The 22,256-nt window shown below is 37.7% G+C and overlaps 7 protein-coding genes and 3 long non-coding RNA genes across 16 annotated transcripts; 4 read left to right on the forward strand and 6 right to left on the reverse strand.

The window, feature by feature from the left end:
- The first annotated feature begins 508 nt into the window (after positions 1-508).
- Positions 509-3,212, forward strand: LOC124195628 (probable chitinase 2). 2 transcript variants are annotated; one of them, XM_046590133.1, is made up of 11 exons: positions 509-679; positions 758-859; positions 1,085-1,288; positions 1,376-1,535; positions 1,597-1,696; positions 1,760-1,836; positions 1,896-1,978; positions 2,053-2,126; positions 2,365-2,550; positions 2,615-2,752; positions 2,821-3,212. In XM_046590133.1, the coding sequence occupies exons 2-11, from the start codon at positions 790-792 to the stop codon at positions 3,130-3,132; spliced, it is 1,404 nt and encodes a 467-aa protein (XP_046446089.1). In that variant the 5' UTR covers positions 509-679; positions 758-789; the 3' UTR covers positions 3,133-3,212. The 2 variants fall into 2 exon arrangements, with proteins under 2 accessions (XP_046446089.1, XP_046446090.1); XM_046590134.1 differs by having other exon boundaries at positions 525-679; positions 745-859.
- LOC124195633 (receptor-binding cancer antigen expressed on SiSo cells-like) lies at positions 3,157-4,087 on the reverse strand. Its single transcript, XM_046590141.1, has 2 exons — positions 3,650-4,087; positions 3,157-3,587 (listed from the first exon to the last, which is right to left on the reverse strand). Exons 1-2 carry the CDS (start codon positions 3,944-3,946, stop codon positions 3,318-3,320), a joined length of 567 nt encoding a protein of 188 aa, XP_046446097.1. The 5' UTR covers positions 3,947-4,087; the 3' UTR covers positions 3,157-3,317.
- A 65-nt stretch (positions 4,088-4,152) lies between these two features.
- On the forward strand, positions 4,153-5,897 carry LOC124195630 (adenosine deaminase-like). Of its 2 annotated transcripts, XM_046590138.1 has the most exons (6): positions 4,153-4,394; positions 4,454-4,641; positions 4,715-5,115; positions 5,186-5,298; positions 5,353-5,652; positions 5,714-5,897. In XM_046590138.1, the coding sequence occupies exons 1-6, from the start codon at positions 4,377-4,379 to the stop codon at positions 5,801-5,803; spliced, it is 1,110 nt and encodes a 369-aa protein (XP_046446094.1). In that variant the 5' UTR covers positions 4,153-4,376; the 3' UTR covers positions 5,804-5,897. The 2 variants fall into 2 exon arrangements, with proteins under 2 accessions (XP_046446094.1, XP_046446095.1); XM_046590139.1 differs by lacking the exon at positions 5,714-5,897 and having other exon boundaries at positions 4,167-4,394; positions 5,347-5,480.
- Positions 5,842-6,875, reverse strand: LOC124195632 (ubiquinol-cytochrome-c reductase complex assembly factor 1-like). The gene is made up of 4 exons (XM_046590140.1): positions 6,633-6,875; positions 6,497-6,566; positions 6,249-6,415; positions 5,842-6,190 (listed from the first exon to the last, which is right to left on the reverse strand). The coding sequence occupies exons 1-4, from the start codon at positions 6,873-6,875 to the stop codon at positions 5,921-5,923; spliced, it is 750 nt and encodes a 249-aa protein (XP_046446096.1). The 3' UTR covers positions 5,842-5,920.
- A 503-nt stretch (positions 6,876-7,378) lies between these two features.
- LOC124195629 lies at positions 7,379-10,302 on the forward strand. 3 transcript variants are annotated; one of them, XM_046590135.1, is made up of 10 exons: positions 7,379-7,521; positions 7,811-8,343; positions 8,427-8,563; positions 8,747-8,890; positions 8,992-9,091; positions 9,160-9,219; positions 9,317-9,396; positions 9,450-9,558; positions 9,656-9,872; positions 9,954-10,051. In XM_046590135.1, exons 2-10 carry the CDS (start codon positions 7,812-7,814, stop codon positions 9,964-9,966), a joined length of 1,392 nt encoding a protein of 463 aa, XP_046446091.1. In that variant the 5' UTR covers positions 7,379-7,521; position 7,811; the 3' UTR covers positions 9,967-10,051. The 3 variants fall into 3 exon arrangements, with proteins under 3 accessions (XP_046446091.1, XP_046446093.1, XP_046446092.1); XM_046590137.1 differs by lacking the exons at positions 7,379-7,521; positions 9,954-10,051 and adding exons at positions 7,655-7,741; positions 10,168-10,302; XM_046590136.1 differs by lacking the exon at positions 7,379-7,521 and adding an exon at positions 7,655-7,741.
- Positions 10,303-10,372: 70 nt separating this feature from the next.
- On the forward strand, positions 10,373-12,066 carry LOC124195634. 2 transcript variants are annotated; one of them, XR_006875331.1, is made up of 6 exons: positions 10,373-10,390; positions 10,462-10,630; positions 11,106-11,199; positions 11,258-11,373; positions 11,595-11,770; positions 11,845-12,066. It is a non-coding gene; the product is annotated as an uncharacterized LOC124195634 (long non-coding RNA). The 2 variants fall into 2 exon arrangements; XR_006875330.1 differs by lacking the exons at positions 10,373-10,390; positions 10,462-10,630 and having other exon boundaries at positions 10,653-11,199.
- Positions 12,067-12,729: 663 nt separating this feature from the next.
- Positions 12,730-14,118, reverse strand: LOC124195635. Its single transcript, XR_006875332.1, has 3 exons — positions 13,955-14,118; positions 13,589-13,717; positions 12,730-13,243 (listed from the first exon to the last, which is right to left on the reverse strand). It is a non-coding gene; the product is annotated as an uncharacterized LOC124195635 (long non-coding RNA).
- A 48-nt stretch (positions 14,119-14,166) lies between these two features.
- Positions 14,167-15,852, reverse strand: LOC124195497. Of its 2 annotated transcripts, XR_006875230.1 has the most exons (6): positions 15,835-15,852; positions 15,595-15,763; positions 15,026-15,119; positions 14,852-14,967; positions 14,455-14,630; positions 14,167-14,380 (listed from the first exon to the last, which is right to left on the reverse strand). It is a non-coding gene; the product is annotated as an uncharacterized LOC124195497 (long non-coding RNA). The 2 variants fall into 2 exon arrangements; XR_006875229.1 differs by having other exon boundaries at positions 15,595-15,847.
- A 490-nt stretch (positions 15,853-16,342) lies between these two features.
- Positions 16,343-18,296, reverse strand: LOC124195490. Its single transcript, XM_046589920.1, has 4 exons — positions 18,139-18,296; positions 17,894-18,037; positions 16,901-17,815; positions 16,343-16,810 (listed from the first exon to the last, which is right to left on the reverse strand). The coding sequence occupies exons 1-4, from the start codon at positions 18,151-18,153 to the stop codon at positions 16,442-16,444; spliced, it is 1,443 nt and encodes a 480-aa protein (XP_046445876.1). The 5' UTR covers positions 18,154-18,296; the 3' UTR covers positions 16,343-16,441.
- Positions 18,297-18,969: 673 nt separating this feature from the next.
- On the reverse strand, positions 18,970-22,194 carry LOC124195487 (U3 small nucleolar RNA-associated protein 14 homolog A-like). The gene is made up of 8 exons (XM_046589917.1): positions 21,900-22,194; positions 21,613-21,841; positions 21,384-21,539; positions 21,246-21,317; positions 21,038-21,183; positions 20,760-20,961; positions 19,775-20,689; positions 18,970-19,713 (listed from the first exon to the last, which is right to left on the reverse strand). The coding sequence occupies exons 1-8, from the start codon at positions 22,040-22,042 to the stop codon at positions 19,354-19,356; spliced, it is 2,223 nt and encodes a 740-aa protein (XP_046445873.1). The 5' UTR covers positions 22,043-22,194; the 3' UTR covers positions 18,970-19,353.
- Positions 22,195-22,256: the final 62 nt, after the last annotated feature.

Here is a 22,256-nt window from a genome sequence, read left to right on the forward strand (position 1 = left end):
GACATGGGGCTAAGATAAGACTTGCTCGCCCTCATCCAATTTCCTCGTCTGGTTTTCCACAGTGGAAACCAGTGCTGCGATGTGGTTCAATTACAACCGAACAAAAACCTGCGCGTTATTTCGCATATTTCTGTTGGAATACAAGTGGAATGTTGTTGAAATCAGATTCACAAATGACTTGACTCGTGCGTAAATTTGCCCATTCCGCTATTTCGAGTTTTGTTTGAGTCATTGTTGTGCCGCACTTCGGAATGACCGTTGATTGCACTTGAAGATGACTAACCATGTTGTTGACACTTGCCGAAAGCTACACGAAATGCGCAGGGAAAACGCTGACGAAGTTTGCGTAATGTGTGACGAATGCTAGTAATATAACCCACACGCGCGTCTCCATGCGCGCTAGTTTTCGAAAAAGCCAAAGTTGACGCCCCCTAGTCCCGTTGCAACCAATAGGAGATGGTTCGCTCGCCGAGGGGCATTTTCAAAATGGAAAAAATACCCTTACTCCAGTAGAGAATTTTTGTGTGGCACTATTCACTTGTGTGTGTTGTGTCGTGCGTTTCACTCCCTTCCCCCGTTCACTTTGGCGTCGCATTCTTTGTTATTTACTGCTTCACCGGGAATTTTTAGTCATTCTCTGCAGTTGCAACAGGCGAGGCAAGTCGTGCGCCAATCTGTGGTAAACTTTTCAGTTGATCTAAGATTTACAGTTTCTATTGCTGTTATCGTTCACTGACATTTCAGCTTTGGTTTACAGGGTGTTGTTGGCATTTCTGAAGACGATCAAAGATGATTAAATCCTTATTTCTGTGTGTTACTCTTGCGTTCGCCTACGCCACCGGTTTAGACCTTGATGCAAGTAAGTCAAGCCCATGTCTGTAACATTTTTTTCGGCTCCCCCATTTTAATAGTGGTCAAGGTGAATCAAAACATGTTCCCTCAGGCAACACCTAGTGCCTTAAATGGCCATAAGGTCCTGTTAGTCAAACCTTCCCTCTCTCTTTCCTTATCTATCTCTTTCAAAAATCTGTCCTTGTGCGAAAAAATGGGCTAACTAAATGCTGTACTATTTGACCTTTTTTAGATGTCAACTCCCACAACAAAGTTGTTGTTTGCTATGTAGCAGGATGGTCTGCATACCGGCCAAACAATGGTGCTTTTACTGTTGAAAATATTGACCCAATGCTTTGCACACACATCATCTACGCATTTGCTGGCCTGGATAATGCCACACATTCAATTCAAACTCTAGACCCTTTCCTTGATACAGAAGATGGAGGTGGCAGAGGTAATGTGCACAACTTTCAAACATGACCTTAATTCTGCAAAACATTATAATAAAAAATATATTTTTTTTTTTTGCTTCTAAATACAGCCCAATACAAAAAAGTCATGGGCTTCAAGCAAAAACAGCCAAAACTTAAAGTTACTATTGCCATTGGTGGATGGAACGAAGGATCTGGGAAATATTCCAACATGGCCGAGACCCCTGCTAATCGCAAAGCTTTCATCGACAGCGTTTTGACTTTTATCAAGTAAGAATAATTTTTTCTTAAAAAGTCTGAATTATTATAACGACTTAATTTTGCTCTCTAGAAAACACGGCTTCGATGGCTTGGATATGGATTGGGAGTATCCCGGCAGCCGTGTTGGCTCTCGCCCAATCGATCGAGAGAATTTCGCACTCCTACTTAAGGTATAAATTATTTAAGAAGAAAAAGTAGATTTATTTTATTAATAGAGCGCTTATTCTAATTAGGAAATGAGAGCTGAATTCGATAAAACTGGACTTATTTTGACAGCCGCAATCGGTGCTGCTCCTCAGACTATCAATCGGTATTATAAAAAAATATAATTTAAAAATCTACAAGGCTAATGTTTTATCAATTGTTAAGTGCTTACGATGTTCCAGCGATTAATCAACATCTGCATTTCATTCACATCATGGCGTACGATTACCATGGATCATGGGATTTCCGTAATTCAAATTCCCTTGCTTATTTGGAACGAGTAAATTTATATTGTTTTGTGGTGGGGCATTTTACATTACAGAAATCGGACACAACGCCCCACTCAGGTTGCCAGTCAACAGCAGTATGATCGAACCCGAACTTCGTCTCAGTGTTGTAAGTATTGCTAGTTCTTAATGTTTTTTCCGTGCAAGGATTTTGTTTTTTTGGGCTTTTTCTTTTTCTTGTTAGTTTTCTTCTAAATTTGTTTTTCAACTTTCGCATTGCACGGAAGCTATCAATTAATGTCTTAAGCTTTCTCGTGCGGGAAAGTTGCGCCCAACTAGTTGCACGCCAACATGCATAACGTGACAATGTACAAGGTGTCAATTTCACCACACTTATTAAAATGCAGGACGATACAATAACCTACCTGCTGAAACTTGGAGCATCACCGGCTAAACTGGTAGTCGGAGTTCCTTTTTACGGAAGAACATTCACCCTTGTTGATAAAAATTTGCGTCAAATCGGTTCTGCGTCGAATGGAACTGGATTTCCAGGACCGTACACTCGTGAGGATGGATTCCTTGGATATAATGAGGTATATCAGTTTGTGTCGTTAGTTTTTAAAGGTCTACATGTAATTAATTGAAACAAAACGACAGATTTGCAAAGAGCTAACCGCCAAAAACCAAGAGGGTGACAAATGGGTTGAACAATGGGACGAAATTGCTCAAGTCCCTTATATGTACAATGGTGAACGGTGGGTTTCTTACGACAATCAGCAAAGCGTTGCCATCAAAGTACGCTAATAATTTAATACAACATTCAAATAAAGAAATTCAAGCTAATGATATGTAACCTTGTTTAGGCTCGTTACGCATTTAATCAAGGACTTGCCGGGCTTATGATTTGGGCCATAGACAACGATGACTTCATGGCCGAATGTTCCAACGTTCGATACCCATTATTGAGAGCCATCAATTCCGAATTTAAGGCAGCTTCCAGGGACGGTGCCGTAACTGACAAGACTCCCGTTACTCAAAAACCGAAGGATGATCAGGACCAACAAGGTGACAAAAAGGAACCAACATCTGGCAATTCCGGTATCAAGGGATTTTCCATTAATATTCTCGTGTGTGTTTTAACACCTGTGATTTTCACGTTTTCTTTTTTACATTGAGTAAATGTTGAATGGGATGTATAATTCCTTCTAAAAAAATTTATCGTATGACATCTTTTAATACAATCTTTTAATGATAATAACAAAAAAAGTTTTAAAATTCACAAAAACAAGTAGATTGTAAACATTCATACAGAAATCAATGTATGACAAATGAAATTCATTTTCTTTAAATTCAGTAGTCTTTACTCCCCTGATCTAAGGGATCTTTTCCTTCTCTCTTCCATCTTCTGCTGTTTCAGTACTGCATTTATGTCTTCAGCATCAGCATCCCAACCAGTTGAAGTTGGGTCTTCATCTTCATCTACGATCTCACCAAGTCCAGGAGGTGACAATAACAGGCTGTCAAAATTTTCTTGAATATCAAAAGTTACTTTTTGCTGTTGCTGCTGATTAGGTAAAGGACGGAAATTAAGCTTCAGGCTATTTGATGTTTTTATTTCAGGTGTCATGTCCTTCAAGAAAGAAAGAAAAAAATAATAAATGTTTTATACTAATGCCAACTATATACACTTACATTGAAGAAGTCAGGTTCGTGAGCTATTTCTTCACTGGCTGAGCGTAGCTTAGTAAGTGATTTCCTGTACTGCTCTATATGATCTTCAACTGTTGCTGGTTTTTCTTCCCAAGTATTCCAAGGTATCATTTTGTCTCGATTTTTATCAGTGCTACTTTCTGTTACAACACATTCCATTATGACGTCTCCACTGGGTTTACGTCTACGCTTGTTAAAAATGCACATGACACGTTTGAAAACGTTGAGGATGATCAAAATCAAACCTTTGATACGATTCACAAAATATGAAATTGGCATTGTGCAAACACACTAAATACGAATTGTTTTTATGTATAGATAAATACTGAGGAATTTTTATTTATTACGAGACAGTTCGGCGCAAGTTTTTTTGACAGGTCAAAATGTGAACAGTCGTCTGCCTTGCCTAAGAGAGTTAGGCCCTTTCGGCGTTATCCATTTTCCACTACCACGGTTTAGTCGGAAGTGGAACTTCAAAGTCATAGCAGACAACACAGCAGCAATGCAGCATGCTAGCTGGCGCTAGCCAACAATCAATGTTGTTGCCCTGCAAAAAAAAAAAAAAAAAGAATTTGAAAGTAACCATATCTTGCCACCACGAAAAGTAGAGTTTATAGATAAATCTTTTCATTCTCGTCACGTGTCAGACCTTCTGACATCATCTTTGAATCAAATTACTGCGTGAAGTCTCGAAGAAAGACCTACAAACATGGTTTTTTCACCCAAGGTTTTTAAAATCAAACTTTTTATTTCAATTTGTTTGTCTTACAATCATTATTTTTATAGGTTGAACTGCATGTTCATTTAGATGGTGCCTTAAAACATGAAACAGCTTGGGAACTACTAAAGAAAAAGAACTTGCCGCTGCCTGGAAATGGTACTTACGAAGAATTTCTTGAGTCTGTAATAGTTAAAGAACCAGACAGCTTGATGACTTTTCTTCGGGGATTTGGCATCTTTCTCCCAGCAGTCATGTGAGTTTTATTCACTAAATTTTTAGGTATGAATAGCATTTATTATTACTATATTGTCACATTTAATTTGAAGAGGGGATTTGGAAGCCATTGAAAGAATGAGTTATGAATTTTGTGAATGCTCAGCTGAACAAGGGGTTATTTATGTAGAAGCAAGATACTGTCCCTTCCTGCTTATGCCAGATAGCTTCAACCAAGCCAATTTTCTAAGTCACAGCACTGGAAGTGAAGATTCTATTAACAGCAAACAAATTTCAGTACAAGAAGTAGTTGAAGCAACAATTAAAGGTTTTCAGAGAGGTGAAAAAGATTTTGGAATCATTGCCAGAACAATTTTGTGCTGCATTAGAGGTAAACCTGAATGGTCCCAAGATATTCTTGATCTTTGCATCCATTTCAAAGATCAAGGGGTTGTAGGAATTGATATAGCTGGTGACGAAGCAGGTGAAACTCCAATTGCAGGAGAGGAATCAGGTAAGCTCATTCGTCATAGTGAGATTACATATGGCTGTTTGTACTAACCATACTCGATTTTAAAAAATAGAGCTTCGAATGCTCGACAAAGAAGATATTGTTGTATTTGAAAAAGCAGCTGAGCTTGGCATACACCGAACGGTTCACGCTGGTGAAGCTGGTCCAGCACAAATGGTGTGGAAGGTAATATCTACTCAGTAATTTGACTGTGCGCTCTCATTTCAGTTTTAGATATAGGCATTGACTGTCATGAAAGCGGAAAGGATTGGCCACGGTTATCGTGTTTTGGAAGACGAGTCGATATATCGCCACTGCTTGGATAATGACGTTCATTTCGAGTGCTGCCCAACGTCCAGTCTTCTGACAGGTAGTGTCTCGATGAATGGTGGAAAACCGCATCCTATAACGCGTTTTGCACAAGACGGAGCCTCCTTTTCCATAAACACTGATGATCCCACAGTAACAAACACCAATTTAAGCGACGAATACGTACTGTGTGCACAGTGGGGATTAACTCTTGCACAATTGCAAAAATCGGTAAGCCACGGACGCAGTTTGGAAGATAAACAATAATGACGCCTACATTTTCTGTTTACAGAATATCAACGCAATGAAAAATTCGTTTGCTGAGCCAGACGTAAAAAAAGCAGTTTTGGAGAAACTCTACAATGCATATGGTATAAATTAACTAATTTAAACATTTAAAGAAAAAAGGCTACAATAATCCAAATTGAAACCAAATGTTATTCAGTGCAACAATACAAATTTTGGGTCAATTGTAATAACTTCTAATAGGATGCATTTGCTACAAATTTACTTTTGTCCAGTTGACTTCACAGTTACTTAGCTCATCAAAACTAATTTTGTCTAACGTTGCGATATTTTCTCTTACGTATTCGACTAACGCTTCCAGGTGACGTGGATCAAAATCTTTTTGAAGAAGTAAGGTGCGCCAAATTGCACCGGCCAGTACTGTATCAGAACTCATAAGACCTTCGTCGTATGAAAATAAGCTTGCTTGAAACTCATCAGCTAGAGTTTGAATCTGTTTTCTTCTCAAGCTCGAAGCCGTATCCTATTTTTAAAAAAAATGTAAAGGCATATTCTATGTGAGCACATTTTTAATTTCTTACTCCAAGCCTTTTACTTTTGGCCTCAACATCTTCCCACATAGCTTCAACTACAGCATTACGAAGAAGTCTTCCTTTTTCTCCTTCATTCATAAGTCTTGCCATCAGCATCCAAACATGGAGACCTCTCACTATGAACCAAGAGTGGAAAGTATCATCCATTTTCAATTCTAGAAATTAAAAAAATTCATCAAAATTTCATTCATCTCAAGTTTTAAAGTAAGATTCTATGCATTTGTAATAGGACTTACTTTTAAAGAAAATGTCATAATCCACTTGATCCAAGGACTGATACAACTTGTATCCAACTGTGCGCAACATCTTTACAATGTAAGTATACAATATGTAAATTAAATTATGAATTGAATAATGCATTGATAAACTTACAGGTTTTGATAATCTGCTTAGCCCAATTGCATTTCTAAATCGTTGAAAAATGCCTTGATCTGATTGTGTAGCATACTGGTGACAAGTCAAATTTGAAGGTAAATGCTTCACTCCAGTCACTACTCTGTTACATAAGGAGGAATGTGCACCTCGAAGAACCGTAGCAAAAAGTCGTGTTGTAACACAGTGCTGACTGGTGAATTGCACTCTTCGAAATAACTGGACAGGATACACGCGTTGCATTTTATCAATGTTATTCCGATATTGAAAAGGTAAAGTTTAAGGTTTTCGGGATGCAAATATTGGTACTAACTGCAATTAACTTGGATGATTAATATTGACTGAATTCTATTTTCAAAACGATATTTTTCATAACTAGCAGACGACTTTTCTGATGAGAAGCCTCTTCGTTTTGTTGGAAAGATGGCGATTTGGCGAATAAAATAAAAAAATTCCTAAAAACCGAAGGAAAAAAACAAAAACTGCAAAAACTCAAAACTGATGGGGAAATTGAATTAGACGTAAGGTCACAGAAGTTTTTACCATGATTTTGGTATCAAACGAATTTTAAATACGTAAAAATGGAGAAAAGGAAACAGGAAAACATAATTGTGTGTATATTCATAAGTATTTAGACCATTGCATGTCGGCTACAATACCTATCCAAGTAACGTGTCGAATCTGTATGCACACAGTAAAACGAGAAAAAAAAACTAATGAATTTTTTTATGAGGTTCTTCATGGAAAGATCTTTTTAGGTTATTCCATGCCTAAATCTAATTACACAAAATGTGTTACCAGGCCGGGTACTAGCCGTGTACCATCAACAGCAGCTAACTCCCCGGTCACGACTCGCCTTTACGTCCTTCATAAATTAACACATTCACAGGTAAGCATTCTTAAATTCTAACGGACAGTTCAATTCGAGATGTGCACGCAACAATGTGTTAGCCGCTGGCACTTGCCTTCTTTTTAACCGACTGTTAAAAAACAATGGGGAGAATCTTAGGTTGAACGAACCTTTTCATCAGTTTCATCTACCATTCCGTAGCCAGTTGTACGCAGTATTTTTCGTGGGGCAAACTCAACTTGTGTTTTCCTAGACCAACGTAGAAAATTTTTCTGTAGTTATTACATCTCTTTGCTATTAATATTTTTAAACGAATAATTTTTTTTAGGATGGGCAGAGAATTAAGCGGATGGCTATTTATGGCGTCATTTATTATTGGATTTTTTTCCTGCGGTGCATCAGCGTCCGAGAAGGACAAGTTAATGACATGGATTCACGAGAACAGTGATATGTTCGTGATGTTGAAACACTGGAACGATTTGCCTCTCATTTCGACAGCTTGGAAAAGATTGAAAATGACTCCCCAAGTACAGGAGGATCGAAAAAACTTCGTGAAAAGTGTCGAAACTTTCTTAGAAATATTAGGAGATGATTTGCAAATCAAGCGACCCAATGTTAGTTCAAATTATGACAATCAGACTTTGGTCAATGGAACTTTTGAAGTTGCTCCGTTACCCCAAATCCCATCGGGCATTGATTTCAAAGATAACACGGGGGCGTTGGTGAATGCCACTCTAGTACTGGAATCATCGAAAAAAGAAGTTGAACCAACCACCAACAGCAGTGCAAGCCAATTTTCGAAAGACGATAAAACCTTAATTGTCCAGACCCAGACTTCTTCAAATCCATGCAGTTGTAATAGTAATAACCAGAGTGTGATTATCATAAATTGTTTATAGTATAAATAATTAATCGATTGGATTTTCTTTTATGTTTCTAAACAGATTCTCTTCAGTTTGACTCGAAATCTTTTCTACGCGATTATGAGGAGGAAAAACGCTGGATGCGTAGTCAACTTATTCCTTTAAATTACCTTTTTGATAAACTTCGGGTAATCGAAGACAGATTCACAAATTTGCAGGTAAATTTTACTTTAACTATAGTATCGTTGGTTCCATTATAAATATAGCTTATTCTTAAGTCATGGGTGTAGAGTTCTATGAGCTCTATGGTCATGCATACGTTAAATATCAAATTTACATACTGTATATTACATAATTTTTCTTCGCTTGTTGCGCTTTTTGATGAATATTATTATCGCCAGCGAACTGCTTGGACGTGCCTGAATGCCAACGAGGCAAGGAATGAGACAACAAACAACGTGACCTCTAACACAAATGTAGCAACAAGTAATTTAGGTCTTCAAGAATTCCTTTCGCGGATTGAAAACCTTGAATCTCTGAGCAAGGTAGAGAAATTGATTTGTCTTTTTCTTATCGTAAAATAACATGCTCGATTAGCCTTAAGTATTGAGCATATGTAATTTTCACTTAATCACTATACGTCTAGACATTTTCTGTTGAGCATCAAAACCTTACCGCTATGGTCATGTCAGTGCAAGAGACCGCTAAGGCAACAACGGAACATTTAGAAATTCTTTCCAGTCGCGGTAGGCTATCTATTTTTTTCCGGCGCACAATTAATTTTACATTTCTATATATCTTTGTTTCGATTTAGTGTCGGATCTTGCTGTTTCCAAGTCTGCATTGTATGAACGCAATAATACGGAAGACGTAGGTATACAAAATCTACGAAACCTTTTATTAATTTTTATGATACGGTATTATTCGTACTGAAATGATTATTATTATAATTGTTTTTACAACAAATTCAGAATACTGTCCAGAACATTTAGACGAACGGGTTCCTTGTGCCGAAGTAGGCAATTCTTGTTATTGCTTTTCCAAATTGCAGGTAAGACAATTTTTATTTGTCTTTACCTTGAAATTTACATTTTGTTTTCTTAGAGAAATTGGACAGCCGCACAAGAATTTTGTCGAAAGAACGATATGTTTCTGTTGAGTCTTGAAACGCAAAATGAAACTGAACTTATTAATAACCACATTAAAAATTCAGGTAAAAAAATCAACCTTTTTCGATATCTTTATAATATGACAATCGAAAATTGCTAATTGCACATACTGTAACAACTATTGATTTAACGTTTTAATAGGGTTACCAAAAGATTTCTATTGGACGTCAGGTAGTGACGAAGCTAATGAAGGCCAATGGATTTGGACTTCGACGCAAGAAAATATAACGGTAACAAACTGGCGAAACAATCAACCCGATGGTGGAAAAAAAGAGAACTGTCTCTATCTTCACAGCAGAGATGAATTTAAATGGGGGGACTGGATGTGCAATTTATCTCAGTATTTCATATGTGAATGGTAAGTCTGCGCAGTAATATTGGAATATATAAAACATTTATTAAATTAATTGCACGGAGTTTTCGTTAAAATGTGAACTAGGCTACTTTGCTGAAGAACTGTCCGTTTTTTAACATTCTGTTCACTTATGTACTATCATTGTTTAATTAATCAGAAAAATATTAGAATTTTCAATTTTATTTTATTTTAGAGCCCATTCCCATCCAACCCTCTTCTAAAAACTAAACCATCCCTGAAAATTTAAAAATAACGAATAATGCAGTTCTCTCCCTGTTTTGATTGAAATTTGCCAAAGGTAGTCTATAGTAATGCCGGCTATAATAGCCACCTGGCAAAAACCGTCCAACATCGAGAATTTTCCTGAACAGAAATCAATTCAATGGAGTTCTACTGTCGGGCATGAAAATAGTTTTGAAATCGTTGGAGTTCTATTGTCGGGCATTTAAAATATTTAAAGAAAAAAATAATTGAAGAATTTACTGGAGTTATATTGTCGCGTAGTGGAGTTCTACTGTCAGGTACCGGAGTTCTATTGTCGGGAATTTTATAATATTTCAAAAAAAGAATTCTTATGTCTTTGGATTTCTAGTTTTCTACTGTCGCTGGAGTTCTACTGTCGCATCCAAAGAAATTTTTAAAAATTAATTAAAATATTGGGGTTCTATTGTCGGTGGAGTTCTTCTGTTTTTGGAGTTCTACTGTCAGCAACCCCAATATAGGATAGCGCAACGTTAGTCTACAGCACCTAGCGGCCTGACGTAAGTTCAGCATATAGTCATAAAGAGAGGTTCAGTGGTAAAATTAGATTAAGATTAAAGATTCAGGTATAAGATAGCGATAATGGTTAAGGCTCTATCGCTTACTTCCGGTATACTTCCGGAAAATTAGCATGAAACTAGCAAGTGAGCTTTGTTCTCTGTCCAGTTCTAAGGATAGAATGCTAGGTTTTAGCAAACAAAAATGGGCTTTTCAAGTTTTGTGAGTGTCTTAAGACCAGAGTTCTGCAAATACTGAGTTTTGAGACGTGTCAAATAGATGGCGTTTTGATTGTGTCAGTTATGGGCCTATGGGCTTATGGCGATTTGCTGTCAACAGTTAAGCTATCTTTTCTTCGAAAATTACCAATGAATTCTTAGTTAAATTCGAGTGATTACGTATGTAAATTGTCGTTGGTGTGTTCTTATTCCGTGTGTATGTTCAATAACCTCAATGTTTTTTCTCATCAACTTACAGAAGGAAACGTGAAAGGGTCGTGCAGCCTACCGTCAACTATTTTGTTCAAAATCATTAATTGTATTTTACTGAATGTGCCATGAAAATGATACAGGTAACAACCAACACTAGATTTATTTTGTTGAAACATAATTCTTCTCATCTTTTATTAGGATTCATCATTATCGGCTGTTTGTATTGGACTTGCTAGATAACCAATCCAGCATTAACTAATCTCTCATTCCTACTTCTTTTGGGAACCTTGGATAGCTGATCGATGGTTTCATGTGTAAGTTCGGTTGTAATGTCAATGAACTTTCTTTGTTGTAGTCTATAATGTATTTAAAATATTGATCTCCACTTACGTCCATTTAATGTTTAAGAGACAATTTCAAGTTTAGCCTATACTGTAAACTGTTGTATAATTGTTCTTTTAAATTATAGACATCAAGCACATTGATGACACACAAATGATAAACAAGGTGACTTATTGTTTATTTTTTTTTACAGGTTCGTCTAATTACACATTTCTAAATTGGCATGGCAGACTTTATGAGAAGTCCCGTCCTTTCAAAAAAAAAAAGGACAATGACTATACAGACAGCAAGGTTCCTTGTTTGCTAACCATTGGCTGCTACCCTTGAATCTCCCTTTTTACTTCCTTACAAGGGCCCTCTTCATTTGAGGTACTGCTTTCTGTTGCTACAACCTTGTTTGAATATTATTGTCATCCAAATAAATGTTCATTCCGCTTTTACAGGGTAACTCTTTCGCTACTGATCACATCCACTGTTGTAAACTGACGAGAGAATGCTGCAATTCAAGACTGATACATTGTGTAGTGGTTAGATCAATGACAAGTGCATATCTGGGCTCCCTTCTTTTCTGTGGCCCCGTTTCCCTAACTAACCACTAACCAACGCCCGCCGGTGGTCACTCACCCGCTGTGAAACCAGGAGGAGGGGAGGGCTCTGGTCGAACGGGGACTTGGAAGGCGCATGATCCGATGAAAACTTTTGGAGGGTCATGATGAGTCTAACCCGGAAGCCTAGTATGACTACATCTCCCCGGAAAAACTTGCCTCGTACTTCTCTCTTCTTCTCGGTCCAGATACTATCTCTGGGGGCCGTAGACAAAACCTACAACAGCATGTGCGAGTTAAAACAATGCATCCACTACCCAATGAAACAAAAAGCCATGGTTTATTTTTTGTGGAAATCTGCATCAGTCAAGTTACAAATTTTTCTAATTCAACAACTCGCGTAGAATTTTGCATCTAGTCTATTAGTGCAAATCGCGATTCCATGTGTTTGGTAGTTAAGAAAATGGTTTTTTAAAAAACAAACAATGGGGTGTTCTGAGTAGCCCAAAAACTCACCATTGTTTGTTTTTTAAACAACCATCTTCTTATCTACCACTACCAAACACAAAGGATCGCTATTTGCACCAGTAGACTAGATGCAAAATTCGACAGAAGTTGTTGAGTTTGAAAAATTTGTAACTTGACTGACGCAGATTTCCGCAAAACTAAACATCGCTTTTTGTCTCATTGCCGCAGCGGTGGTGGCGGGTTGCGTTTAAACTCGTGCAGAAGAAAAATGTTTTGAACCGGACGCTCTGTTTATTGAATTTTTTGTACGTTAAAAAAAAAATAATTTTTTTTTAAATTTTGATGTATTAAATTTTTTATTTATTACAGACATAGGGTTTATCATTGGTTTATGTGGTTTAGGTTATAAATTTTAGGGTTGGTAGGTGTATGATTGTGAGGTCTGAAGAATTGGAAGGTATAAGTTTGTGGGGTTTGGAGATTAATTGGTAGGGATATGTTTGTAGGGTTATTAATTAACTGTTTTTTATCCAAACTTGAAATATTCCCCCATCAACATCCTCCACTTTCCTCTCCCAATCCCGAACACATGTTTATATTATTTGTTTGACATAAACATCCCCATATTTCTTTTTGTTGCTTCCCGACTTATAAACGGTAAACTGCATAGTCACGATGACAATTTAACAAAATAATGATGTAACTACGGTAACATGACACCAGCACCAAGGAACGGCCAGTTTAATTTGATGCAGAAAGATCTATCACCAGCATAGGCTGCAACATCGTACCACAGCGGACAGCAACTACTCGAACATACACGATAAACCTGTAACCGAAATTAAATGAATTAAATGCTGTCTGAAAAGACAAATTAATGACACTTTATTTGGTTTTAGTTAAACCAAATATTCTGAAAACAATATCTGATAGCTATTGTTGAAACAAAAACAAAATGTGTGATTTAAACTACAACAAAGAAGAAAGAGAAGCTAAGACTTTAACTGATGTTAATCCTGCTTTAAAAAAATCAATTACTATCATAAGCAGTAAATTCTCATGCGATAATAACAAAAATGACACAATAATAGCTAAACTATGAAACCACTCAGTGTCAGTTATAGCAATCTTTTTGAATCAGCCAGACAATTAGAAAGTTGATTGAAATAATTACTTTAGTTGTTCATGTTTCTTCATTTGACGAAACAAACAGCAGTACAGGTAACAAGAGGAACGCCTTTACAAGCTAGCTGCATCAAATCCATGTGTTGGGTAGCAACGACGAAGCTCAGACTTTACAAGACTGTTTATAAAAAAAAAAAAAAACAATTACTATCAAGGGCACAGCGTCTCAAATGACAAAAACAAAAATGACAAAAGTTAAAGTTAACTACACAATCCTTTGGAATAAATGTTGCAAAGGATCCTACAGCTAGCAAGCTTTTCCAAGGTAGATGCTATGACTCTACAACAGGCAAGTTAAGACATAGTCGCCAAATAACTAACTAAGTCTCAAAGTTAGAAAGTTGAACATATTTACCTGATGGTTTGAACTCGCACATGCAATTGTAGGTTTTGTCTACGGCCCCCAGAGATAGTATCTGGACCGAGTAGAAGAGAGAAGTACGAGGCCAGTTTTACTGGGGAGATGTAGTCATACTAGGCTTCCGGGTTAGACTCATCATGACCCTCCAAAAGTTTTCATCGGATCATGCGCCTTCCAAGTCCCCGTTCGACCAGAGCCCTCCCCTCCTCCTGGTTTCACAGCGGGTGAGTGACCACCGGCGAGCGTTGGTTAGTGGTCAATTAGGGAAACGGGGCCACAGAAATGAAGGGAGCCCAGATATGCACTTGTAATTTAGCTAACTACACAATTTATAAGTCTTGAGTTACAGCATTCTATTGTTGATTTTCACCAGTGGATAAAGTCCATGACAAGTATCAAAGGATTGCTAGTAGGATTACCCTGTAAGCAGAATGAACATTTTTTGGATGACAATAATTTTCAAACAAAATTGCAGCAATAACAGAAAGCTATACCTCAAATGAAGAGGGCCCTTGTAAGGAAGTAAAAAGGGAGATTCAAGGGTAGCAGCCAATGGTTAGCAAACAAGGAACCTTGCTGTCTGTATAGTCATTGTCCTTTTTTTTTTTGAAAGGACGTGACTTCTCATAAAGTCTGCCATGCCAATTTAGAAATGTGTAATTAGACGAACCTGTAAAAAAAAATAAACAATAAGTCACCTTGTTTATCATTTGTGTGTCATCAATGTGCTTGATGTCTATAATTTAAAAGAACAATTATACAACAGTTTACAGTATAGGCTAAACTTGAAATTGTCTCTTAAACATTAAATGGACGTAAGTGGAGATCAATATTTTAAATACATTATAGACTACAACAAAGAAAGTTCATTGACATTACAACCGAACTTACACATGAAACCATCGATCAGCTATCCAAGGTTCCCAAAAGAAGTAGGAATGAGAGATTAGTTAATGCTGGATTGGTTATCTAGCAAGTCCAATACAAACAGCCGATAATGATGAATCCTAATAAAAGATGAGAAGAATTATGTTTCAACAAAATAAATCTAGTGTTGGTTGTTACCTGTATCATTTTCATGGCACATTCAGTAAAATACAATTAATGATTTTGAACAAAATAGTTGACGGTAGGCTGCACGACCCTTTCACGTTTCCTTCTGTAAGTTGATGAGAAAAAACATTGAGGTTATTGAACATACACACGGAATAAGAACACACCAACGACAATTTACATACGTAATCACTCGAATTTAACTAAGAATTCATTGGTAATTTTCGAAGAAAAGATAGCTTAACTGTTGACAGCAAATCGCCATAAGCCCATAGGCCCATAACTGACACAATCAAAACGCCATCTATTTGACACGTCTCAAAACTCAGTATTTGCAGAACTCTGGTCTTAAGACACTCACAAAACTTGAAAAGCCCATTTTTGTTTGCTAAAACCTAGCATTCTATCCTTAGAACTGGACAGAGAACAAAGCTCACTTGCTAGTTTCATGCTAATTTTCCGGAAGTATACCGGAAGTAAGCGATAGAGCCTTAACCATTATCGCTATCTTATACCTGAATCTTTAATCTTAATCTAATTTTACCACTGAACCTCTCTTTATGACTATATGCTGAACTTACGTCAGGCCGCTAGGTGCTGTAGACTAACGTTGCGCTATCCTATATTGGGGTTGCTGACAGTAGAACTCCAAAAACAGAAGAACTCCACCGACAATAGAACCCCAATATTTTAATTAATTTTTAAAAATTTCTTTGGATGCGACAGTAGAACTCCAGCGACAGTAGAAAACTAGAAATCCAAAGACATAAGAATTCTTTTTTTGAAATATTATAAAATTCCCGACAATAGAACTCCGGTACCTGACAGTAGAACTCCACTACGCGACAATATAACTCCAGTAAATTCTTCAATTATTTTTTTCTTTAAATATTTTAAATGCCCGACAATAGAACTCCAACGATTTCAAAACTATTTTCATGCCCGACAGTAGAACTCCATTGAATTGATTTCTGTTCAGGAAAATTCTCGATGTTGGACGGTTTTTGCCAGGTGGCTATTATAGCCGGCATTACTATAGACTACCTTTGGCAAATTTCAATCAAAACAGGGAGAGAACTGCATTATTCGTTATTTTTAAATTTTCAGGGATGGTTTAGTTTTTAGAAGAGGGTTGGATGGGAATGGGCTCTCAAATAAAATAAAATTGAAAATGCTAATATTTTTCTGATTTAGTCTGCAACTGCAATTTTGACAGTAACCCTTCGGGTATTCTGGTAATTAAGTTTTTGTTTGGTCAAAACCTATTTTTAAAAAAATCTGCAGTTAATATTTCATTTTAAATATTTACGCTAAGTTAACGTAAGCTACTAACAGTGTTAATGCCTTTATTGTTCATGGTAACGGGAAAAGAAAACACTCCTAAAGTAAAAGGAATGAACATCAATAACTTCACCAATCATCAGAACGTCACAATATTTGAATTGGGAAGTCTGGACTTCGAGCAGCTCCGGCAGGTGGACTGAGAAGGCTCAAGGAATTCCATGTTCGACTCATGCAATTATTGCTGCTATGAGCCTGACCACTGGCTAGAGTGAACCAGAGTGTCTCGTCCATGCGGAACTGTGGTGAATTAGCCATCATGGTATCGGCGACTGAAAGGGCGGCACTGACTTGTGCGTAGTACGGGTCTTCTTCCAATTCTCCAACGTCCATGTAGATCCGTTGAGGAGCCCTCGATCCTAGGTTCGTCTCTTTGATTGTATGGTTCAAAAAATAGAACCCGTTGTCAACGTTGATTTCAGTTGGCCACCAAAACGACGAGCTCTTACACCATCCCTATTGATCCGTGCCAAGAAAAACGTAATTACAGTGATATTGTAACTTTTTTATAAGCAGAAAAACATAAAATATATTTGTAATACTGACCATTCCAAATGTATTGGGCCGTGTCCAAATAGCGTGACAAGCTAACAGTCCACCCAAAGAGCATCCGCCAATACCCAAGTCATCGCGAAAGATGCGAAGTCGATCATTGGTTAACAGTTGAATGGCAGGTAAAACTTCGTTTACCATGTAGTTGACGTAGTCATCTCCTAGCCCGCCAATTTCGACTGGATAACCACAGCCATCTCGAAAATACTCCATGTATTCTCTACCGGACACGTTCGGCGGAATGCAACCAGCACAATTGTCAGACCAATCACCGTTATAACAGTAATACTGAATGCCTGGCGTAGGTGTTAAAAATGCCACTCGGCCATCAGATACATTTGGCAAAGAGTAGTCATTGGAACCGATCAAAACTACTTCCTCCGCAACGGCTTTCTCAGCAAAAATTTCATCAAACGAAAAACGATACAGTTCCATGTAAACCGGACTCAGGTCGGGTACAAGGAACGTCTTGTAAGTCTTGTACGAATTTTCACTGTAACTCGGGGGCAAGTAGTATCCCCAGATTCGATTGTCGATTACCGCGCTGATTAAAGATTTGACCGAGGTAGCACGTACGGATCCCTGTCTGCTGAAGAAATATGGATATGAGATATGTTCCCGGATCGGGAAGTTGGCTTCGAGCTTTGAAATGTGAACGGCTGTTCCGTGATTAGGTCCAACCATGTCGGTCCTGTTACTCGTCAGGATCCGATACTCAAGTCGACCGTTGACTGGTAGGGTGTTGTTGTGGATGCATTCTGCGCAGGCATATCCGTCGAGAAATCCAGAGAATTTCAAGTCGATCGACCAAGTGTCAATAGACCCTGGTCTCTCCAATAGTTTTAGATCGTCCCATGCTAATCCCAGTCCATTGCCAATTATGTATAAATCGGTAGACAGCGAGCGATTCTGCAAACAAAAGCGTCGTTAATAAATACTGATGGATTTTAAACAATTGGTATGTGAAACTTTGAAGCATGTACTTACTATCAACTCTGATTCGGGATATCGGACGACAATTCTAAGCGTCAGGTTAGATCGAATATAAGACCTTTCGACCTGACCCTCAACACAGCGATGCCCCGTCGAATAGAAACAAGCGACAATAACTACCGCAATCGCCTTCACAACCTAACATACGTCAAATTAGGATGTGTCAGGATTAAGCACAGAATTATTCAGACTATTTAAAAAAAAAATAAGAAAAGATACAGTAGTAAAGGACTGTTTACCAGTTTAATTTCCATGGTCGAGAACGGAGAAGTAATGAGTAGACAGGATCACACAGCGATCTTGATTGATTTCCCTAGTTAATGTTTCAATCTTTTATAGAGACGGAACTCTGCCGATAACCTTCCATTATTGATAACCACTGTCGCACCAGAGCAAGTATCTGAAATAGTAGTGTTAGTCCTATTGAACTATCTATGAACGATGATTCATCTCAACCTACGATTTTTTAAAAAGATTGACATGTTGACACAAAGGAAATCGACTGAAATGTTGAAATATTGGGACCTGTAGCGCAACAACGTTTTATCAACTTCCCTAGACAGTAGACACATTATGCAAGGTGATCAACGGAGTTGTACACCAGTGCATCTTGATCAGCTACTATAGAAACCATTCTTAAATAGTCTTTGGGTTGATCTGGGCGGACAAAACATAAGATATTGAAAAAAAAATTTCCTGCAACAGAAAATAACGGAAAATAACAACTGCGATTTTATATCCTTCACAATTCACTGATCTTAAAAATAAAATGAATCTGTTAGCCTTTCGTTTGAAATTTCTTATAAAAAACCTATAAGTTGAAAAGTGATTAGACTAATTACCAAATAAAAAAATTGCGAAGTAAATGGTTAACTCAACCAGGATGGCAATGTAAACACAAAGATGCAGCACGCATGACCACGTTCCATTCAAAAACAAAATGTGATACAGTACCCTTTCAATGATTTCTTTTGAAATCATTATTTCGTAATCAGATTACTCGCATGGCCAACCCTACCTATAAGCCATTTATGCATTATTTCATGGAAAAAATACGGTAAAAAGGAATGTTCAATTAATCTTGTTCTTTTAATTAATCTTGTTAAGGGAGCATGTTCTATTTCCAGCCGTCCATCACGAGGTACTATTCGCACTCGCCGTGAAAGAGGCTTACACACACATACATACACTTGCATATTTACCTTCTTAGACGCATGGATTCCTGCATGTGTGCTATTTTAAGCAGAAGCACATCAACCGATTTACCGCCGAATGTAAGCGCACTGTATAGTCACTGTAGCAATGGGTTCAATCTAATCACATTTCGAGAGCTAAGACTAGCTAACGCGATTATGACAGTCAGTCTTGATTCCAAAAAGATTTCTGGTGGAATTCCAAACAGGATATATTCGACGTCAAGGGAGTAGGGAAAAAGAATAATCAACGTCAATTATTTATTTCTTTAATGATTTGGCTGCAGGCTTGTCAGTTATCTTCCATTCGTTTTTCCGCACTTTGCGCTTGTTAGGTGGAGTGGCGGTCAACTCAGATCTTTTTCTTTTCTTATCTTTAACCTGCGATGATTTCTTCACATTTTCAAGTTCCATTTTATCGGCTGATTCTTTGTTTCGATTGGTCGTCGAGATGAGGACCTCGTCGGTCATGGGAGCAATTACAGTACCAATTTTGGTTCTGACCTTAGGCGCTGCCAATTTACGAACGGCAGTTTCGGGAATAAATGTCGATGTCACCGGCGCTCGAATAGTGGTTTCAAAGGCAGCAGCAGAGCGGAACGGGAAAGGCAAGTCATCAACCTGAGATTAAACAAAAGTTAGGTTATATTCAAATGATTCAACATTCAACCGAAGCGATTACCTGTTGACGACGCATGTTAGTATTCTTATCCTCGTTGATGATAAGATTTCCCTGATTTTCATCTCTTCGTTTAGGGGCGGGTGGGGCTTTGATGATAAATTGCCTCCTCTTACGTTTGGAGATTTTTACACCAGAACCACCCCATTCTCCCCATCCAGGTAAAGTCAAATCAATATCTTTAGGAGCGGATGCACTAACAACTCGTTTTTTCTCCTCCTTGAACTGTTCGATCACATCATCATCAGCAAATGCTTCCGCCAACGTCATCCGTCGTTGTTCTTCTTCGTCTTCTTCTTCATTTCCTTCTTCTGTCACAGGAACTGAGGAGTTTATTATTGTGGTGTCTGGCATCGAAATAAACTTGAATGGATCAATGTCTGTGACCAATTTCGTTTTATTTTTAGTTGTTTCGGAGACTTTTTCTTCTATCGGTATGCTTTTTGTTTTCTTCGGCCGATGGATTTGGTCGATTTCGATGTCTTCATCCCGTTGTTCGAAATCTTCCATTGTGCTTTTTCGAACTAAACCTTCGTTCAGTTCTTCTGAAAACTCTTCCTGCATTTCTGGAGACTCTGAAGTGATGCTCTCATTGTCATCCGATGCAGATAAGTCACTAACATTGACTTCACGATCAACTGATTGTTTCTTCTTTTTTGGCTTGCTTTTAGCTTTGATGGGGATTTCGTTTATAATTTTCTTTATCTCTTTATTCTTGTTGACGGTGTCCCAGAGTTTTCGATATCCTGAAGTGATCTCTGAAGTCGGATGAGCTGATTCTGTGCCGCCTAACCACGGGTTGTCGCTTTTTTCCAGAGGAATCGGAGGAATATCTTCATCAGATTCATCGTCTGATTTTTTTACTTTCCTTGTCACTTCCTTGCCAATACGCAGTTGATCTGCCAATGATTCTCTTGCCTACGTCGTAAAATATATATGCTATTAAAACTTGTGAAAAAAAAAAATTAAATTACAAAAACTTGATTACATTTTCGTCGTATTTTGAACGAATGGCTTGCAATTTGGCCCACTTGCCGGCGCCTTTGTGCTTTAATGTCATACGCTCCTCGATTCTCTTTTTATCCAACTGCTCGAGTTTTTCTAATGCCTTCTCGGGATCATTTTCTTTAAGAGCCTCAAATTCTTTGACGTGATTTTTCATTTTCTCTCTCTTAAGCAGCCGATGATACCTAAAGATGATTTTTTTTACATAAAGCGTGAATGAAACATATGAAATGATTAGAAATGAAAACAGTAATTACGTACGTTTTGCTCTTGATTTTATTTTGCCGTCTAGCTTTTGCTTCTTGATATGACTGAAGAGCTCTGCTTTTGGCCAGTTCTTTACGTCTCTCTAAAGCTTCTTTCAGAGACATAGAAGTTAATGCCTCTTGCTCAGCAGGGGTAAGTTCCTAAACATATACAAATAATATGATTAGAAAATTTGAAACATACTTTCCTGGAATTTCTTTACCTGATCTTCAGCTTGAACATTTTTGTTTCCTCGTAAAAGCTCGCTAATTTGTTGTTCCAAAGGAGTTTTGGGCTAGCAAAAGAACATCAAATTTTGTGTTGAGTCATTTGACTCAACTAAAAACTTTGAAGAAGATACCTTGAATTTTGATGTAAACTCCTTTGAGGAACACATTTTTAAAGAGGGTTGGTTCAAAGGAAAAATCAGTTGTTCAGCATTTCGATTCCCTTTCACAGTGTCATCCCATCTTGATATTTCATCTTTAACTTTTTCATAGCCAGCTGCACGCTCAACCTAGTGTTAGATGAGAAAAAAAATTTGAAATAAATCTCAGTACATTGTTGGCAACGGTTCTGTTTGTGCAAACCCTTAATGCTTGAGGTTTTTCTAGAGGGACTTTTAGAGTTTGGGTTCTTGATTTTGCTTGCTTGACAGTTTTTGAAAGTGCTCCCAAACGAGTTTTCTTTGCAATAACACTAAGTAAATCATCAACTTGAATTTTTTTAGCCTTCGAGTCTCCATCCCCAGTACCAATTTGAACTAAAGCATGTTCATTGATTTTAGAAACTGGTTCAGTTCTCTGGGTTATTTTCATCCTGTAAAACAACATTTTGGGTTAAAAAGTTGTGGCTTGATAATAAGAGTTATACTTGCTTCTTATTTCTTCCTAGTTTCGATATGGCATTAAGCAACTTTTCGTGTTTCTGTTCATCGTCTCCATCGTTACTCGCAGTTTCATCGATGTCGAGAAACTCTTGCTTTTCTTCAGCAGGTTGAAGGGTTTTCAATTTAGACATGTTTCCGAATGTTAAATTAACTTGTTAAATTCTTTACACTTCTAAAATAGGCTGAAGCCGGTTGGCATGCACACGGTAAGTATCTGACAGAACACGTGCTTACAAACTAAAGCAAAATGATACAGGAAATAATTTGTCTGCTAGTGCTACACCAGCGATGTTACAGTAAACAGGGCTAATCGGTAAACGTTGGCAGGTAATAGCCACCTAGCGA

This window comes from Daphnia pulex, chromosome 6 (assembly GCF_021134715.1).
Source record: "Daphnia pulex isolate KAP4 chromosome 6, ASM2113471v1".
NCBI classification, from domain to species: Eukaryota; Metazoa; Arthropoda; class Branchiopoda; order Diplostraca; family Daphniidae; genus Daphnia; species Daphnia pulex.

Bases quoted from the DNA above. Each gene is read 5' to 3' on its own strand.
- LOC124195633 (XM_046590141.1), bottom strand. From the start codon at position 3,946: ATGCCAATTTCATATTTTGTGAATCGTATCAAAGGTTTGATTTTGATC. The intron at 3,588-3,649 runs GTAAGTGTATAT...TCTTTCTTGAAG, and splicing joins ACGAACCTGACTTCTTCAAT to GACATGACACCTGAAATAAA.
- LOC124195630 (XM_046590138.1), top strand. The intron at 5,299-5,352 runs GTAATATCTACT...TTTTAGATATAG, and splicing joins CAGCACAAATGGTGTGGAAG to GCATTGACTGTCATGAAAGC. The intron at 5,653-5,713 runs GTAAGCCACGGA...TTCTGTTTACAG, and splicing joins TTGCACAATTGCAAAAATCG to AATATCAACGCAATGAAAAA.
- LOC124195487 (XM_046589917.1), bottom strand. From the start codon at position 22,042: ATGTCTAAATTGAAAACCCTTCAACCTGCTGAAGAAAAGCAAGAGTTT. The intron at 21,184-21,245 runs GTAAAGAAATTC...GTATATGTTTAG, and splicing joins ATGTTCAAGCTGAAGATCAG to GAACTTACCCCTGCTGAGCA. The intron at 20,962-21,037 runs GTACGTAATTAC...AATCATCTTTAG, and splicing joins AATAAAATCAAGAGCAAAAC to GTATCATCGGCTGCTTAAGA.
- LOC124195490 (XM_046589920.1), bottom strand. The intron at 17,816-17,893 runs GTAAGTACATGC...TTTTGTTTGCAG, and splicing joins ATCCCGAATCAGAGTTGATA to AATCGCTCGCTGTCTACCGA. The intron at 16,811-16,900 runs GTCAGTATTACA...ACGGATCAATAG, and splicing joins GGCCCAATACATTTGGAATG to GGATGGTGTAAGAGCTCGTC.
- LOC124195628 (XM_046590133.1), top strand. From the start codon at position 790: ATGATTAAATCCTTATTTCTGTGTGTTACTCTTGCGTTCGCCTACGCC. The intron at 1,697-1,759 runs GTATAAATTATT...TATTCTAATTAG, and splicing joins ATTTCGCACTCCTACTTAAG to GAAATGAGAGCTGAATTCGA. The intron at 2,753-2,820 runs GTACGCTAATAA...AACCTTGTTTAG, and splicing joins AGCAAAGCGTTGCCATCAAA to GCTCGTTACGCATTTAATCA.
- LOC124195629 (XM_046590135.1), top strand. From the start codon at position 7,812: ATGGGCAGAGAATTAAGCGGATGGCTATTTATGGCGTCATTTATTATT. The intron at 9,397-9,449 runs GTAAGACAATTT...TTGTTTTCTTAG, and splicing joins ATTGCTTTTCCAAATTGCAG to AGAAATTGGACAGCCGCACA. The intron at 9,559-9,655 runs GTAAAAAAATCA...ACGTTTTAATAG, and splicing joins TAACCACATTAAAAATTCAG to GGTTACCAAAAGATTTCTAT.
- LOC124195632 (XM_046590140.1), bottom strand. From the start codon at position 6,875: ATGCAACGCGTGTATCCTGTCCAGTTATTTCGAAGAGTGCAATTCACC. The intron at 6,567-6,632 runs GTAAGTTTATCA...TACATTGTAAAG, and splicing joins TAAGCAGATTATCAAAACCT to ATGTTGCGCACAGTTGGATA. The intron at 6,191-6,248 runs GTAAGAAATTAA...TTTTAAAAATAG, and splicing joins CCAAAAGTAAAAGGCTTGGA to GATACGGCTTCGAGCTTGAG.